The sequence below is a fragment of the Hyperolius riggenbachi genome, chromosome 1, assembly GCF_040937935.1.
Source record: "Hyperolius riggenbachi isolate aHypRig1 chromosome 1, aHypRig1.pri, whole genome shotgun sequence".
NCBI lineage: Eukaryota > Metazoa > Chordata > Amphibia > Anura > Hyperoliidae > Hyperolius > Hyperolius riggenbachi.
The window spans coordinates 255,002,482-255,020,910 of NC_090646.1; the positions used below are offsets into that span (position 1 = coordinate 255,002,482).

The 18,429-nt window shown below is 44.9% G+C and overlaps 1 protein-coding gene across 5 annotated transcripts in view; it reads left to right on the forward strand.

Moving 5' to 3' along the window:
• The first annotated feature begins 1,260 nt into the window (after positions 1 to 1,260).
• Positions 1,261 to 18,429, forward strand: part of YTHDC1 (YTH N6-methyladenosine RNA binding protein C1) — an 87,741-nt gene continuing 70,572 nt past the window's right edge. For 4 of the 5 annotated variants that reach the window (XM_068232994.1, XM_068233004.1, XM_068233022.1 and 1 more), the window contains exons 1-2: positions 1,261 to 1,606; positions 8,135 to 8,236. In XM_068232994.1, the coding sequence (XP_068089095.1) occupies positions 1,576 to 1,606; positions 8,135 to 8,236 (133 nt within the window). In that variant the 5' untranslated portion in view covers positions 1,261 to 1,575. The remainder of the gene's footprint in view (positions 1,607 to 8,134; positions 8,237 to 18,429) is intronic. The other variant, XM_068233013.1, reaches the window with a different exon arrangement.

An 18,429-nucleotide genomic window follows, 5' to 3' on the forward strand; every position in this document is an offset into this window, starting at 1 on the left:
CCTCATTAGACTTAATTGACCACAAACAAATCCTAAACCTTCCCCATTGTACTTCAAACAGAAAACATAAGACGCACTTGAAGAATTTCACACCTAGCCTGGATAAGACATTGTAAAAGCAGCAGGAGTTTTTGAACTCCTGAAACATGGCAGCCCTTTCAGCTATTTGAAGCCAGGAGCTGCTTAGATCACTTTAAACCACACCCCTATCACACCACTTATCATGCCGACGGTACACCCCTAGTCATGCATGCCATAAAGATTTAAAATGAAAAATATGTTCTTTTAGAACTCAAACCACACTGGCATACCTCCCAACTTTTTGAGATGAAAAAGAGGGACACTTAACCCACACCCCTGCCCACACCCCTAACACATCCCTAGTCAAAAATACCATAAAGATTTCATAAGAAAAATGTTGTTTTATAATTCAAACAACACTGGTCCTCTCTATCGTGATTCATTTTCCTTCATATTATCATTTTAAAATGAGTATTATATCAATTGAAAGGATGGGAATAAAGTTTAGAGTCAATCAAACATATTTTTAGTAGAGAAATATATATATTTACATAGAAAGAGGGGCAAAGTCCTGAAAGAGGGACCAATGAGGAGGAAAGAGGGACAGGGCACCCAAGGAGGGACTGTCCCTCCGAAAGAGGGACAGTTGGGAGCTATGCACTGGTCCTTTCTATCCTGGTCCATTTCTCTTCTTAATATTTGAAAATAAAAAAATATCAATTTAAACTATGGGAATAATGTTTAAAGTCAATAAAACAATTTTTTTCAGTAGAATAATACATATATTTTTACACAGATATGTACATCAGTCCTGAAAGAGGAACAAAAGAGGAAGAAAGAGGGACAGGGGTCCCAAAGAGGGATTGTCACTCCAAAAGAGGGACAGTTGATAGCTATGTTTAGGGGAAACCTCATAGGAAACAATTCTCCAATCACAGCACAGCTGAATTTCAGTAAAATGCCTTATTGGGTGCAGGAAAGTTGCCCTATTGAACGTTTCCTCAGCTTTTCTAAGTCTAAAATCCGATTAAAACAATACAAACTCAGGGTAACATATGTAACTATCCAGCCTTTTAATTTCTTTAATATATCCTTTCAATTCTCCATCATTGAAAAAGTCCCTTCTCTACTATTGCTACTGCACTTCTAGTATCAGAATCATCACCACCAGAAGGAGAGGAAGGCAGGAAGCAAGAGGGATGGAGTGACGTCAGTGAGCGGTGTATGCTGGGAGTGGGGTGTTGTTGTCGCAGGAGGGGGAAGTGTAGCACCGCCATTTTGTGCGTAGAGCAGGGTGAGAGGAAGAAAGGAGGCGACAGTCCGCAGGTCACACACAGCAGTACGCTGCCGAGGCTGGGAGACGCTGGACGGGTTACGTGACTTCCCGCACCCTCTCAGCACTCCTGTGAACTGGTCGCTCCCCGCGGGATCGGCTTCGCCACGGCAGGAGAGCGGGGCGCCCGGCGGGGCGGGGGGGACACCGTGACATCCGCCAGTGGCCAAGACAGCAGAGGGGCCCAGCATCGGCGAAGGCGGCGGACCCGGGAGAGGAGGATGGAGCCCGAGAGAGGAGAGCCGAGCAAAGGTAATCCTGGTGATGGTGTATAGAGTCTGCTGGTGAGGGCTGGAGGCTGCGTGCTCCTGTATACACAGGCTTTGTCTGCTGGCCTATGGGATGCACACATATAGCTGGTGGTATCCGCTCAGGGATCATCATGGCTGCTGAGCAGGTGCAGCTGTTTCATATGTGTGTAATCTGCAGTGTTTCACAATACCTAACCCTTTGTGACGACATATATTTGCCGTCTACCTTCTGGTTTGAAGATCGTGCCAAGTAGCCCTTTACACGTGTACGCTTGTTAGGAATACTCATTTTTTGTTAAATGCTTACCAAATATTAATTGATTATTTTGATTATCAGAAAATGTTTTTAGCCACAAAATTTACTAGAATATATTTACTGGCCATTTCAAATGGCCCCTAAGGTACCCACAAAGGTCTGCATATCATGTTGAGAACCTAGGTGTTTATCGAGAGAAACCAGTGTTTATCGACATTGCATCATATATTCCTGATTCTGGATAACATCCTTTTATGTACCCTTTCCCACATGTATTTGTTGCTTCACAATTGTGTGTGAATGGGCTTCAAGCCTCATGGTTTACTGTGGCCCTACAGGCTAAGGGAAGACCTTGGGTCTTCCAGAGGCTTGCACTGGGTCCCCCAGAAGGCCAGAAATGCTTGTAGACACCTGGCCAGTAGCTCAGACTTGATCAGGCTAGGCTTTTTCTACTGGAGCCCGAGTGGGTCCGTGCTACAGTGCAGGCGCAGTGTGGCCACACTTCGGCAATCTCATCACTGGATCGGCCTGGTTGAGGGGAATTGGAAAATCCTCTGTAAGGTGCAGAGGCTTCCCCCTCCCGAGATAAGTATCCACGATATGCTGCAGCACACCTCACAGATTTGCTTTAAAGAGAACCCGAGGTGTGTTTAAAGAATGTTATCTGCATACAGAGGCTGGATCTGCCTATACAGCCCAGCCTCTGTTGCTATCCCAAACCCCACTAAGGTCCCCCTGCACTCTGCAATCCCTCATAAATCACAGCCGTGCTGTGAGGCTGTATTTACATCTGTAGTGTCAGTCTCAGCTGCTCCCCCGCCTCCTGCATAGCTCCGGTCCCTGCCCCCGTCCCTTCCCTCCAATCAGCAGGGAGGGAAGGGATGCAGGCGGGGACTAGAGTTCTGCAGGAGGCGGGGAGAGCAGCAGACTGACACTATAGAGATAAACACAGCCAGTTCTGACAAGCTGTTTGTCAGCAGCGTGGCTGTGATTTATGAGGGATTGCAGAGTGCAGGGGGACCTTAGGGGGGTTTGGGATAGCAACAGAGGCTGGGCTGTATAGGCAGATCCAGCCTCTGTATGCAGATAATATTCTTCAAACCCACCTCGGGTTCTCTTTAAAGAGGACCATTGCTGTAAAATGCACAGCCTGCAGTAAGGTAATATTACCTGCTTGCTCTTAATTCATAATGTCAGAAACTCTGCCCGCCTCCTTCACAAAATTCCCAATGGGTTTTTTTTATTTCCTGAAGTCATGCAAAGCTCTGCAGCCACCCCACCGGCTTGCGGCAGCTGCAGCCTAATTGGTGGCTGCTGAGCTGGGCACGAGCTGTGGCAACGCAGGTGGGGGTGACTACAGAGCTTTGGAAGACTTAAGGAAAAAAGGCCATGGCTGTCTTGCTGATGGTGGGTGATGGAGTTTGTGGCATTAAATAAATTATGGAAGAATGGGTGAGTAATTAACCTGACCACCCATCAATGCGTGCAGCAGTAAAGGTACCCATACATCTAGTGATGATTGGCAGATTTGACCAAGAGACAGACTTCTCTCTGATCGAATCTGATCAGTTGGCTGCCCATCCTATGCAGGCTGATTCCTAATAGATTTCAACACGAAATCTCTTGAGAATTATTGATTTACAAAGCGCCAACATATTCCGTGGTGCTAATAAGCTGCATCCGTGGCTACACCACTAGTGTAAATGTGCCACCACCCCGTGCATATATTTATACATTACCTGTCTGCTGTCGCCGGCCACGGTGCTTATCCTTTGGCTTTCTCCATTTGCTTCACTGTGCTGGTGTATAAGACATGGCGCGCGTGTGACGTCACACGCTTGCTATTCACCAGCAGCATGCGAGCACAAATGGAGGAAGCGTAAGACGGATGGGCAGTGTGGCAGCAGACAGGTAAAGTAAATGTATGCATGGGAGCATATTTACACTAGGGAGGGACGGTGCTTTGGGCTCCATCGGTGCCCAATACCCAGGTGAACATAACAGAAGTACCTCTTGGTGTATGTGTACAACATGCTGAGAAACCAGGTGCTAGATCGTTAACCTATGAACACACGACGTGTAGATGCAAGTGTCCCTGAACTTGCTTAAAGTCTACTTGAAGTGGATTTGCTGTTCTGGGACCGCTGATAGTTAAAACTGTGTCGCACTTGTGGCTGCCTAAGTCTGATGTATTGTAGCTTTTATGCCGTCAGCTCCCGGGCACTGGGGCACAATGGCGCGTCCCCACTGGCACAAATCTCTGCTATCTGTTTTCATTGGCTCCTGATTACTATGAGCCGATCAGGAAGTGAAAAAATAAAAAAAGGCTCTGGTATCTTGACTTATTAAATCATCCTGTTTGAGCCTAACAGCAACATGACGTTTTAATAAGTCGCGCATTCCCGCCGGCGCTCCGCACTTGTGTGCGCCGCTCCTGCCACCGCTTCCAGCGAGATTCCGTGTTCAGTGATTGGGAAACAATCGCAATGCCTGGAATGAATACATGTGACAGTGATCTGTGGCCACCATCATTTATAAAACTGGAAACCGTCACAGCTAGTTAAATGTAAAAACGCCATTTTGTGGCCAAAAAGTAAAATGACACATACATGCATACACAATATTAATAAAATAACCTACACTTCCAAAGCCACCTATATTTCCAAATAATGTCGCCATACATTGTGGTAGGGACATAATTTAACTACCTCCCGACTGCCCCACGTCGATGGTCGTGGCCACGGCGGCAGCCCCGGGGCCGCCTAACCCCAATTGGCGCAAGTCCTGGGGCTCTGTGTTGCAGGAGATCGCGCGCATCTCCTGCTCGGGGGGCGGAGCTCTGCCCTGCCTTTAGTCTCCAAGCGGCTGTCGCCGTCTTTACAATCAGCAGCAGCGCTGTACTGGGGACAAGGGAGCGATTGGCTCTCATAGGCAGAAGCCTATGACAGCCGATCGCCGTGATTGGCCGGCTGCGGGGGAGGGAGGGCAAAAAAAAATTAGTCGTTTTTAATAAAGAAAATAAACAATATTTGTAAAAAAAAAAACACAAGGGGGGTGATCAGACCCCACCAACGGAGAGCTCTGTTGGTGGGGGAAAAGGGGGGGGGGGGGATCGCTCGTGTGCTGTGTTGTGCGGCCCTGCAGCGGCCATTTCAGCAAAAAAAGGCCTGGTCTTTAGGGGGGTTTAACAGTGCAGTCCTCAAGAGGTTAAACAGTTTAATAATCGGGACAACTTGGCAAATGTCAGTTTTATCCACAGGGGAATGTTTAATTTTAAAACTATAATGGCCGAAAACTGAGAATTTTTTTCCATTTATTTTCCCACTAAAACGTATTTAGAATAAAAAAATTCTTAGCAAAATGTACTACCCACAGAAAGCCTAATTAGTGGTGAAAAAAACGAGGTATAGATCATTTTATTGTGATAGGTAGTAATAAAGTTATTAGGGAATAAAAGGGAGGAAACTGACAGGTGAGAATTGCTCTGGTCTGTTAGGGTAAAAACCCTTGGGGGTGAATTGGTTAAAGGGAATCGGTTAAAGGACAACTGAAGTGAGAAGAATATCGAGGTTGCCACATGTATTTCATTTAAAACCATACCAGTTGCCTGAGAGCCCTGCTGATCTATTTGGCTGCAGCAGTGTCTGAATAACACCAGAAACAAGCACGCAGCTAATCTTGTCAGATCTGACAGTGTCAGTAACGCCTGATCTGCTGCATGCTTGTTCAGGGTCTATGGCTAAAAGTATTAGAGGCAGAGGATCAGTAGGACAGCCAGGCAACTGATATTGCTTAGAGTCTGAAGCAAGAAAAAATTGATATTTTTACCTGCTAGTATGCATAAGCATTATGAGGAGAGGTGAAACGCCACATTCCAGCGGCAAAACAGGGGCTTTATACCGCCCCAAATCCCCTGGGGTGAATCTTGGCAGCGCTTCCTGAAAGAGGCAGAGCTGAGCACAGTAGCTCTGCCTCTTTAGAAGTTAATCGCCGCCTCTCGGGCAGGGAGAGGCAGCGATCCGCAGGGAGATTGATTTCATCAGAGGCAGAGCTGCAGCGCTAAGCTCTGCCTCCCCGGGCGGCAAAATCCACGACTTTGAAAGTTGTGGATATTTGCCCTGGGATTTGGGGGGTAAAATCCCTCGTTTCACCTCTCATCATAATGCTTATGCATACTAGTAGGTAAAACTATATATATTTTTTTTTCTTGCTTCAGAGTCTCTTTAAAAGGAAATAAATATGGCAGCCTCCATATCCCTCTCGCTTTAGTTGTCCTTTAATCATTTCAGCCCTCAGAGATTTTTCACCTTATGCAACAGAGCAATTTTTACCTCCCATTCATTAGCTAATAACTTTATTACTACGGTAATTATCACAATTGATCGATATCTTGTTTTTTCCGCCACCAATTAGGCTTTCTTTGGGTGGTACATTTTGCTAAGAATTATTTTTTTTTAAATTCAACAGGAATATTAAGAAAAAAATTGAAAAAAAGATTTCTCAGTTTTCAGCCATTATAGCTTTCAAATACATGCTACCATAATTAAAACCTATGTATTTTATTTGCCCATTTGTCTCGGTTATTACACCATTTAAATTTTGTCCCTATCACAATGTATGGCGCCAAATATTTTATTTGGAAATAAAGGTGCATCCCATCACTATTTACAAGCTTATAATTAAAAATTTTTTCGTAATGTACCCTCTTCACATGCGTATTTAAAAAGTTCCGACCCTTAGGTAACTTTTATTTTTTTATTGTAATTTTTTTCCCATGAAAAATGTTATTTGGGTATTTTTGGTGTGGGGAAATAAACAGTTCGTTTTAAATGTAATAATGTGAGAGGGCTGGTGCACACCAGAGAGGTTCTGAAACGTTGTTTAAAGCGCTTGCACGGGAGTGCGCAACAGTAGCAGAGCAGCCGCTTGGACAAGGAGGATCACGTCCAGTTGGCATGAATGGTTAAGGAGGAAAGAAAAGATTCCTAAGATGTTCAAAGTGATCTCCCCAAGCCCTATCAGCCGAGTGCTCTGCCCAGCTAATTTTGGTGAGCACCCGGCAGTCTTGGGCTCTCTTCAACGCTTTCCTCCTCACTCCACTTCTATCAGAACCGGCCCTTGAATGCTACAAACCTGAATCCTGTAATTCAGATAGCATCCTCTAGGTGACAGCAGAAAATCTTTCTCACACTGCAGCTGACACACTACTAGGAGAGAGCAGCTAGTGTGTGCCTCTCATCCTCATTAATATTCACTGCACTCCTAGTTGGCCCCACCACCTCCATGTGCTGCAGTGGAGTGTAGTTCCCTCTCCCATAAAGATCTATGAACCTGACTGAACAGGGCTGGAGGGAGCCCCAGGTATGTAGATTTTTTTTTTTTTAAATTATCTTAGTTCTCAGGTACACTTGAAAAAATCTGGCCCTAGACTATATTATGGACACATGACTGTGGTAGGGATTAGATTGTGAGCTTTGCTGAGGGACAGTTAGTGACAAGACTATACCTCTGTGTACAACGTTGCAGATAATATTGGTGCTATAAAAGGGCTCTTTTCCAGTATGATACGCAATTGTGCTGCAATGCTATAGTATTTTAAACTAACTTCCACTAATGCTTTTGAGCTGCTATATGCAGTTTAGAAGCTCAGTTGCATCCAAAACACGTCAGTACGATAATTGCCCTCGGGGCAAAATCGCAATGCAATCAGATTGCACTAATAGAAATGGCCACTGCTGTTTCCATTAGTTTTACTGTAGCCTGCCGAATCAGATGGAATGGAAAAGGGCCCAAAATCTCTCTACTTGAAGTGTACCTAAGAAGTAGGGCTGTGGAGTGGGCACAAAAATCATCAGACGCCTCAGTTTATGAGGCGTCCAGGTACCTAAAAATTTCTCCCGGCTCCTCAACTCCACAGCCCTGCTTAGATAAAGGGAACTTTAATTTCTACTGCTGTGTGTTTGATTTCTTAAAATAACTTTGCATATTATTAGGTGTAAATTGCCTTTGCTGCATTATTTTGTTATTTTTATGTATATAGGTTGACTATGTACTGTAAACAATGCAGTATGAAAATGCAAAATCATCAGTTCTGTTCTAGAAGCCAATTTAAATCTGTTGTTAATTGCTGCACACACCAATGCTGGTTGTAATGTAACTTTGTTTTATTAAGATTCTTGGGCCATTTTTTTTTATTATGCATCAGAATTCTATCCATATCTTTTTCATTCGTAGGAAGTTTAATCATGTTTTGTTTTTTTTGTTTTGCTCCAGATGGTGAAGTGAATGTTTTAGATGACATTTTAACTGAAGCTCCGGATCAAGATGATGAACTATACAACCCTGAAAGTGAGCAAGATGTCAATGAGAAGAAAGGTAGAGTTATAAGGAGTTTGCGCATGAACACGTTCCCCGAACTGTCTGCATGCGCTTACAAGAAGATGGTTTTGCTGCATTTAGAGCAGCCTTACGGTTATTGGTTTATAGCATTGATGCTAGAAAAGGAACCCTGCCGAGTCTTGTTCTCACCTGTACTTGCCAGTGTCATCTGGCGTCTGAATTGATGCAGAGACAAGATCATAGCCACATAAAGGACAACTGAGGTGAGAGGTATGGAGGCTGCCAGTTTTGTATTGCTTTTTAACCACTTAGGCCTATCTGGACGAACATTTTCGTTCAGATAGGCTGCGTGCACTCCCGGGCGTGCTCCCGCTGCCGGATTATAGATCCCATTCACTGATCAATGTCCCCCGCAGAAAAACAGACAACCTCTTATCAGAGGCTGCAGTTTTTCTAAGTGAAAAAAAGTTTCCTGTCTTGTCTTCATTCTTCTTCCTGGGAGCGAGATCGATTGCTCCCATTACTTTTTGACTGTGGCCATCTTGTGGCCAAATAGTAAAACTACACCCACATCCATATTTTATTAAAGAAATACATTATTTTATATGTAAAATCCCCTGTTTACCTCCCACACCGAAAATTTCCCAAATAAATTTAATAAAAAAAAATAAAATAAACAAAAACAAACCATAAATAGTTACCTAAGGGTCTGAACTTTTTAAATATGCATGTCAAAGGAGTATATTAATATATTTTTAATTATGGGCTTGTAAATGGTGATGGACGCAAATTGAAATAAATGCACCTTTATTTCCAAATAAAATATCGGCGCCATACATTGTGATATGGACATAATTTAAATGGTGTAATAAGCGGAAAAAGTGGGCAAATAAAATACATGGGTTTTAATTATCGTAGCATGTATCAATTTCAAACTGTAATGGCCAAAAAACTGAGAAATGATTTTTTTTTTCCATTTCTTTCTTAACATCCCTGTTAAAATGGATTTAGAATAAATTAATTCTTAGCAAAATGTATCACCTAAAGAAAGCCTAATTGGTGGCAGAAAAAACAAGATATAGATCAATTCATTATGATGAGTAGTGATAAAGTTATTAGCGAATGAATGGGAGGTGAAAGTTGCTCAGATGCAAAAAAAAAACAAAAACAAAAACAAAAAAAACCCTGCGGGCTTACGTGGTTAAGCAATACCAGTTGTGGAGCAGACCTGCTGATCCTCTGCCTCTAATACTTTTAGCATTAGACCCTGAACAAGTATCAAGTGTTTCTGACATTGTCAGATCTGACAAGATTAGCTGCATGCTTGTTTCAGGTGTGTTATTTAGACATTACTGCAGCCTAATAGACCAGCAGGGCTGCCAGGCAACTGGCGTTGCCTAAAAGGAAATAAATATGGCAGCCTCCTTATACCTCTCTCTACAGTTGTCCTTTAAGGTGGTGCATACAGAAAGCGATTGTTTCAGCTTACAATCATTCTGTGTATACATGGGGCCAACGATCGTAACGACAGATCTTTAACAATGCCCAAGCACGATCGATTGCTTTTTATCCTCTTCCTCAGCACGAGTGATGGAAGCCGTACATTGTGTGCCGATCATAGTCGCTCCCCCCAGTGGGGCATTCAGTTCAGCTCCCTTATTAAATGGAATCTGAGAGCACTTTTGCCTTCCATTAGCCATCCTCAGGGTCCCAATAAGGCTTTCCCATCCTTGTAGCTGCAGGAAATCCATCACTGGCTCCCCCGAAGCGCCCTGCAAGCATGGCTCGATAAGCCTGACAAGGCTTGATATATTTACCTTCCCTGGCTCCAGCGGGAGCGCTGTTGCAGCTCTCAGCATGGAGATAGGCAGAAATAGCCAATCTCTGTAGGGTCTGCTCTACTACGCAGGCGCAGGAGACTTGTGCCTGTGCAGTAGAGTGGACCGACATCGATTGGCTATTTCCGCCTATCTCCGAGCGGAGAGCCGATACTGCGCTGCAGCTGGAAAGGTAAGTATTTACATCCCTGCTGTTCAGAGGGGCACAGCAAGACCGCCGTGGGACACAGGAGGAGGATGGATGGATGGGGGAAGCCTCGATAGGATCTGGAGGCTTCCCCCACCCGAGGTGAGTACCCCAGGGGAACTTTTTTAGTTACAGGTTTTCTTTAAAGACTGGGTTTCATGGCTCCCTCCAGGTTAATACACTTTTATTTACTGTAGTTTAACATTTAACCCCCTTGGCGGTATGAAAAATACCGCCAGGGGGAAGCGCAGCAGTTTTTTTTAAATTTTTTTTTTTTTAATCATGTAGCGAGCCGAGGGCTCGCTACATGATAGCCGCTGCTCAGCGGCATCCCCCCGCCCTCTTCGATCGCCTTCGGCGATCTCCGATCAGGAAATCCCGTTCAAAGAACGGGATTTCCTGGAGGGCTTCCCCCGTCGCCATGGTGACAGGGCGGGATGACGTCAGGGACGTCATTGGGAGTCCCGATCCACCCCTCGGCGCTGCCTGGCACTGATTGGCCAGGCAGCGCTCGGGGTCTGGGGGGGGGGGGGGGCGCGCGCCGCACCGGATAGCGGCGATCGGGCGCGCGGCGGTGGCGATCGGGGTGCTGGCGCAACTAGCAAAGTGCTAGCTGCGTCCAGCAAAAAAAAAATTATGTAAATCGGCCCAGCAGGGCCTGAGCGGCACCCTCCGGCGGCTTACCCCGTGTCACACACGGGGTTACCGCTAAGGAGGTTAATACAGCATTCATGGTTTGGATATAGAGTGTACTGTACAGTGTTCTCCCCAGAATTTTTCTCCAGCCGGGTGGCATTAGCCAGGTGCAAAGGGGGGGGGGGGGGGGGGGGGGGGGGAGGAGCAGGGCCGACACAACTTTGCTTACAGCATAGGAGGAAAATGATGAGGCAAGCTGATGACAGTTGGGTGGAGCACCCAGCTAAAAGAGCCTGGTTAGAACACTCAGTCCAGAGAGCAGGAAGTGAACATTTTGCATTCTCTAAATTCTCTTTCCTCTGCTTTGAGTGATGGGCTCAGAGTGCAGGAAGTAAACCTTTTGCGTTCACAAAATACTCTCTCCTCTCTTTTGTGTGATAGGCTCAGAGAGCAGAAAGTAAATCTGTGTTCCCTAACTCTCCTCTGCTTTGAGAGAGAGGCTCAGAGAGCAGGAAGTAAACACTTTGGCCTCAATTCACTAACCTTAACTCCTGTCTTTAATAACTCTTCTGAGCTGTTTTACAGTTATCACCATGGTGATATAATTGTGATAACTGTAAAACAGCTCTGAAGAGTTATTAAAGACAGGAGTTAAGCTTAGTGAATTGAGGCCTTTGTGTTCCCTAAATTCTCTGGGCCAGAGAATTTATCAAAGCACTAACGACAGTTTTATCTTCTTAAACAGTTCTAACCAGCAGGGCAACTGTTCTGCATAAGAACGTTTTTAGTCTCCTTATTTGGATCACTTCATGTTGGACAGTACAAGAAGCCAGCTCCTGGATTATATTAATCTTCTGATTCTGCAAAGTTTCTGGAGTGGAGCCATTGTGCAGCTGCAGAGAGGCTATGTAGTCAAACTTTTTTTTTTTAGTGGCAGGAATGGCAGTGGCTTGTGGTGGTAGCTTGCAGCAAAGTTAAACTAGGCGTGTGGGGAGAGGGGTTAGTGTTAGGCATAGATAGGGGAGGGGTAATATGACAGGTTACAGTAAGTGGTAGTAGAATATCAGTAAATGTATTAATAATCTATTATGCGATAGGTCTGTGCCCATTTTAACTTGCTGAACTTTTAAATATATGCCTGTACAGCCCAGAAGGTGCTCTATCCAAGAGCAGGATCAGGTGGGCTACAATTATTCTGTCTAGTTGGTGGCAAAATGTCCGTCGTCTATTTTTCATGCATCCCGGCATTTTGTCATGTGTCCTGTAATATATACAGTAACTAGAGCTACATACAGATGTAAGATTTGCATTGCCCAAAATGTTTGCATGCTATAGTTTGGAGAGGCTAGTGAGTACAGCCAGCCATGTTGTTGTCTACTTCATTTTCTGAGATCTGCCAATTTGTATAACCTCCCTGGTGTTCAATTTCTGCTGGATGTCTATGCAAAATGTGGTTCAAATAATTTTCATGAATTTTTTTTGCCTGTGACTTACCAAAATGTATCAAACAATGTTCTAGTATAGATCTTGCGTGTAATTAAAGTTTTAGAGGTTCAGACACAAAACCGTGTAAAAAAAACAACAACTTATATTTAACCTTTTTGCCAGGTCTATTTTCCCACTCTTCAGCTTTTTGGCAGAAAAGTGCAGTTTTTCACATGCGTTTTTGCATTAAAATTCAAGTTTTTGTGTATGAGTTTTCGCTTGCAGGTTTTCAGAGCGTGCATAAAATGTGACGTGGAACCCTGCCTAAAGCCCCATTTACACGATACGATTCTTTGTGCGATTCGATTAAGATTCTATTTATGATCCGATTAAATCCGACATGTCCAATCGGGATTCCATTCAATTCGCCATTGTTTTGCAATGGCAAATCGAATAGAATCGAATCCTGATCGGACATGTCTGATTTAATCGGATCGTAAATAGAATCGTAATCGAATCGCACAAAGAATCGTATTGTGTAGATTGGGCTTTAGAACTGCTGGATGAGCCTGACTTGTCCATACAGTCAGGGAGGTTAATACTTGTACTTACCTACTGGTTACTGGTATACTCACCAGTAACTGGCACAAAAGATTGTTCTAGGTGACATTTCATATACAGGTCCTTCTCAAAAAATTAGCATTATTTCAATGTGAGAAAAAGAGAATCCAGGAGCCACTTCGTCATCTCCAACTTCAATAAAAGCTTCAAACTTTAATTTAAATCTTCCAGTAAAAGAGGCATAATATGCTATAAAAGACATATAACAGCAATACTTATCAATCTGAGGTAGTGCAGGAGGTGCGGAGGCTGGTCGACGATCGTTTCGCCCCTCTATGAGGGCTTTCTCGAGACCGATCTTACGGTCTCGAGAAAGCCCTCATAGAGGGGCGAAACGATCGTCGACCAGCCTCCGCACCTCCTGCACTACCTCAGATTGATAAGTATTGCTGTTATGTCTTTTATAGCATATTATGCCTCTTTTACTGGAAGATTTAAATTAAAGTTTGAAGCTTTTATTGAAGTTGGAGATGACGAAGTGGCTCCTGGATTCTCTTTTTCTCACATTGAAATAATGAAATCATACTGATTTTTCATCCGGATGTTGCCCCGTTGTATGAAATGTATTGAGGAAATATAAGGCATTAGTGTGCACTCACTCTGCTATCTTCTCTATTGATTCAAAAAATTAGCATATTGTGATAAAGTTCATTATTTTCTGTAATGTACTGATAAACATTAGACTTTCATATATTTTAGATTTATTACACACAACTGAAGTAGTTCAGGCCTTTTATTGTTTTAATATTGATGATTTTGGCATACAGCTCATGAAAACCCAAAATTCCTATCTCAAAAAATTAGCATATCATGGAAAGGTTCTCTGAACGAGCTATTAACCTAATCATCTGAAACAACTAATTAACTCTAAACACCTGCAAAAGATTCCTGAGGCTTTTAAAGAGACTCTGAAGCGAGAATAAATCTCGCTTCAGAGCTCATAGTAAGCAGGTGCATGTGTGCCCCTCCTAAAACGCCGCTATCCCGCGGCTAAACGGGGGTCCCTTCACCCCTAAACCCACCCCCGCAAAACTTGGTCGTAGATTTAGTCGTAAAAATTTTTTCTTCCTGGAGGCAGGGCTAACGGCTGCAGCCCTGCCTCTAGTCGCGTCTATTAGACGCGCATCGCCGCTTCTCCCCGCCCCTCTCAGTGAAGGAAGACTGAGAGGGGCGGGGGAGAGGCGGAGATACGAGCTGACAGACGCGCGTGGGGCGGGGCTGCGACGGTTAGCTGTGCCCCAATGCGGAAGCGCTCCCCAGCTGCACGGAGGGGATTTGGGGGTGAAGGGACCCCCGTTAAGCCGCGGGATAGCAGCGTTTTAGCAGGGGCACACATGCCCCTGCTAACTGAGGTCTGAAGCGAGATTTATTCTCGCTAACACCCAGCCTGGTTCATTACTCAAAACCGCAATCATGGGTAAAGCCCAATCTACACGATACGATTCTTTATACGATTAGATTACTGCAAAATTTTTGAGAAGGACCTGTATGTGTACTTTTAGCAAAGGAGACCCCAGAGAAGAGTTAGTATGTTGGCTTTGAGAAAACCTTCAGGATGATGGATGTGGCATGTTCCTGGGCTTCCCATCTTTCTTTCCTCAGCATGCTCTCCGGAGCACTTTGCAAATGTTAATTAGATGTACCTTTGACATCATATCATTTTATTTGTGTTCATTTGATTATGTTCAGAACGTTAATCACTACCATACAATCTTAATTGCACCATTTTGTCCAGTTTTACCAAATCTATGCAGAAGAAGGTTAAAGTGAATATATTTTGAATGGATACTTTAAGTAGGTCCTCAAATGATATTGGTGTGATAAGATTGGACCAGATTGTATGGTTAGTGGCCTGCTGTATGCTGAGATATCCATCCCCTGGTTCTGCAAAATTGGGGCAACATTTGGGAGAAGTAGCTATTCTGATTCATGGAGTTGCACTCAGGACTGGGAGCCACTATGGCGCTTTTCGTGAAATCGTGAAAGCGCCTGCAACTAGCGGAATCGCAGAAGTGCGGCAATTTCCAAGCAATTCCTGGCAGGATTGTGTGGTTTTGAATCCTGATTGCCGAGTGCAGTTGCAGCACCAACCTCATAGGGTTCCACTGCCATATCTCTTTCCCGATCGCCGGCAAATGCAAACATCTTAAAAACGGCGTCAGTGGGTCCCAGGCTTAAAGAGAATCTGTATTGTTAAAATCGCACAAAAGTAAACATACCAGTGCGTTAGGGGACATCTCCTATTCCCCTCTGTCACAATTTCCCCGCTCACCGCTGCATTAGAAGTAGTCAAAAACAGTTTTAAAAGGTTTGTTTATAAACAAACAAAATGGCCACCAAAATAGGAAGTAGGTTGATGTACAGTATGTTCACACATAGAAAATACATCCATACACAAGCAGGCTGTATACAGCTTTCATTTTGAATTTCAAGGGATCATTTGTGTGTTTCTTTCCCCCTGCAGCTCTCACCCACTGAAGAGTTACAGGCTGATTGTTTCTTCCTGCAGACAGCTCTGCCTGTGTCTGTAATTCCTCAGTATGTGACTCCTTTCACAGAGGATTTATCCAGCTTGTAAAAGTTGAGAGCAGAGAAAAGCTGGCTAATGTAACACACACACACTCACACTCTCTGTCTCTCTCTCTGTGTGCATAGAGGTGCCTGGAGGGGGGCGTGCATAGCAGATCAACACTGAAGAGTTGGCAGCCTTCCAGACACAGGGTGACAAGTAGACGGGAAAGATACGCTGATTTATTACAGAGATGGTGATAGTAGAAAGTGCTGCAGTAAGCCAGAGCACATTAGAATAGGTTTAGGAACTTGTAGGATGGTAGAAAACAGGATGACATTTTTGTTAGTCTCTTTAAAGAGGAACTGTAACGGTAAAACGTCCCCTGGGGGGTACTCACCTCGGGTGGGGGAAGCCTCAGGATCCTAATGAGGCTTCCCACGCCGTCCTGCGTCCCTCGGGGGTCTCGCTGTAGCCCTCCGTACAGCCGTGACGCAATATTTACCTTCCTGGCTCCTGCCCAGGCGCTCTGATGGCTGTCGGCTCCGAAGTAGGCGGAAATACCCGATCGCCGTCGGGTCCGCTCTACTGCGCAGGCGCAAGTCTCCGGCGCCTGCGCAGTAGAGCGGACCCGACGGAGATCGGGTATTTCCGTCTATTTCCGAGCCGAATGCAGCCACAGCGCCCCCGCTGGAGCCAGCAAAGGTAAATATTGAAATTACAGTCGGGCCTGTCGCCGGCTGTTCAGAGGGCTGCAGCGAGACCCCCGTGGGACGCAGGACGGCGTGGGAAGCCTCATTAGGATCCGGAGGCTTCCCCCCCACCCGAGGTGAGTATCCCCCAGGGGATCTTTTTCAAGTTACAGAGTCTCTTTAAAGCAAACCTGTGTTAAATACAAATGTTCCCATGTGAATTAAAGAAAAGGCTACAGCCCTATGCATTCTTACAATTTTTTTCTGCCATTAAAAAGTTTGGCTGCAGAGAACCTGCTCAATCCCTACGTCTCTTCACCAACCTATACTCTGGTCCCTGCTTTGAAGCAGACGCTGGCTTATGTGTGCGGGGGGTGTTTTGGTCATGTGAAATACTGGTTACATGGCCAGTGACGCTGCTTACAAAACCTCTCCTCATAGTCAGGACTCTCGATTACCTCTCCTAGTTATGTTTTCTACTCCTAAATTTGGGTAGCGGATGTGAAGGAAACAGTACCTCAAGCATAATTAGGTGGGGTTTCCCTCCAAAGTATAGTAATGCAGAGTGCCTCAAGCATAATGGGAAAATATTTCCCAAGTATATAATATAGGCTCCTGATATCCCTGGTAATTGGTGCAGTACCAATAAGTAAAAAAACAAAAAACAGTATACTCCCTTTGAACTCACATATTTCTTCCAGCCTCCCATGCACCGGGACCACACTGAATTACTCTGCGGTGCTGTACAGCACGTTTCCCTCCACACCATTCAAGGCTAACAGCCTCCGCACACATAAGGAAGGATGTCCCAAGCTGCCTTGTTCTGGACGGCTGCACATTAGAGATCCTGAAGCTGGACTGTTTAGTCCCATTGAAGGATTGGGGCAACACTGCTGGGGATTTGGGCCCAAACCCCAAGTGCTAGCTACACTACTGCTGTAGACATTGCAGGCTTCAAAAACTTTCAGAAAAACTTGAGATGAAGTTCCCTCCTCAAATAAGGCCCTATTTGTGCTAAAAACAGACAGATGGGACATAATGAAATAAATGGTTAATGTACTATTCTCTACTAGGATGAGCGACAACACTCCTATGAAAGGTGAGAGCGTCCTGTAGTGTACGGGAGGTGAGAGCAAGATCTGCTGGGGTAAACTCACCTGGCTGCCTGCATTCTGATGTGGTCTTTGGTGCATTCCATTGGATTACACTTCCGCATTCAGAGTCAAAAATGTCCTCGTTCAGAGCCATAACTTCCGGTTGCCAGCCAATGGAACGCACCATACACCACATTGGAATGCAGGCGGGCAGGTGAGTTAACCCCCTGCAGATCTTGATCTCGCCTCCCATCTACTGCAGGATGTTCTCACTTTTCACAAGAATCTTCACTCATCCCTATTCTCTACTACATCTAGCATTTTAGGCTCTCAGTGCCCCCCTCTAACAATATAGTTGAGGCTTATATACAAGCTAGATGGTTCACGCCAAGTTTTCCAGTTGCGTCCACCTCTGCCAAGATTCTAGCATGTGTACAATGCCCCCCAACCTCCCTCGATGCTTCGGTGAGCAATCGGGACCATTGGATTGTATCAGCCAAGAGTAGGCCTGCAGTACAGCATGCAAAAAAACAAACAGTAAAATACACCCATCCTTCAAGAAGATGTAGTGGTGGATAATATGGCTCCTCCATTTGCTGCTACCAAAGAGTCCTGGGTAGTCTGACTGGTGCCAAGGTCCACAAGCTCTTTGTGTAGGAGGCCACTGCCTTAGCAGTCACGCCATCCTGCCCCCAAAAAGATTAGTACTACAGTCAGAAATACTGCCTGCACACACTACAGACCTGAATAGTGGTAAAGGGTGCAGCTTAATATAGCCTGAGCACAGAGGAGGGAGGAGGGCTCCATCTAGCTAGGTAGCCTACCAGAAAGCAAATGGCACAATGCACATAAAGGTGAACTGTGTGTATGCTGCAACTGCATATTCTGGGGTACTCTAATTAGAATGGCTCACACAGACAATTGGGGCACTATGACTAATATTTGCCCCTATCCATGCATCTGGTGCAAGGAGTAGTTTTGTGTCTTTTTTCAGATTATACCATAGGACGTTTCAACAGGCTTTCCAGTGTAGGAACTGTTTAGAGACTCCGAAATCATCTTTAATATCATTGCCCTAATTGAAACGCCACATCCCCGTGGCTCCACTCTAACTAAATCACCCCAAACTGCTGGGCAAAAATCCACGACTTTCTTGGTCGTGGATTTTGCTGCCCTAAGGAGGTAGAGCTTTGGGCTGCAGCTCTGCCTCCATGCACGTCAATCCGC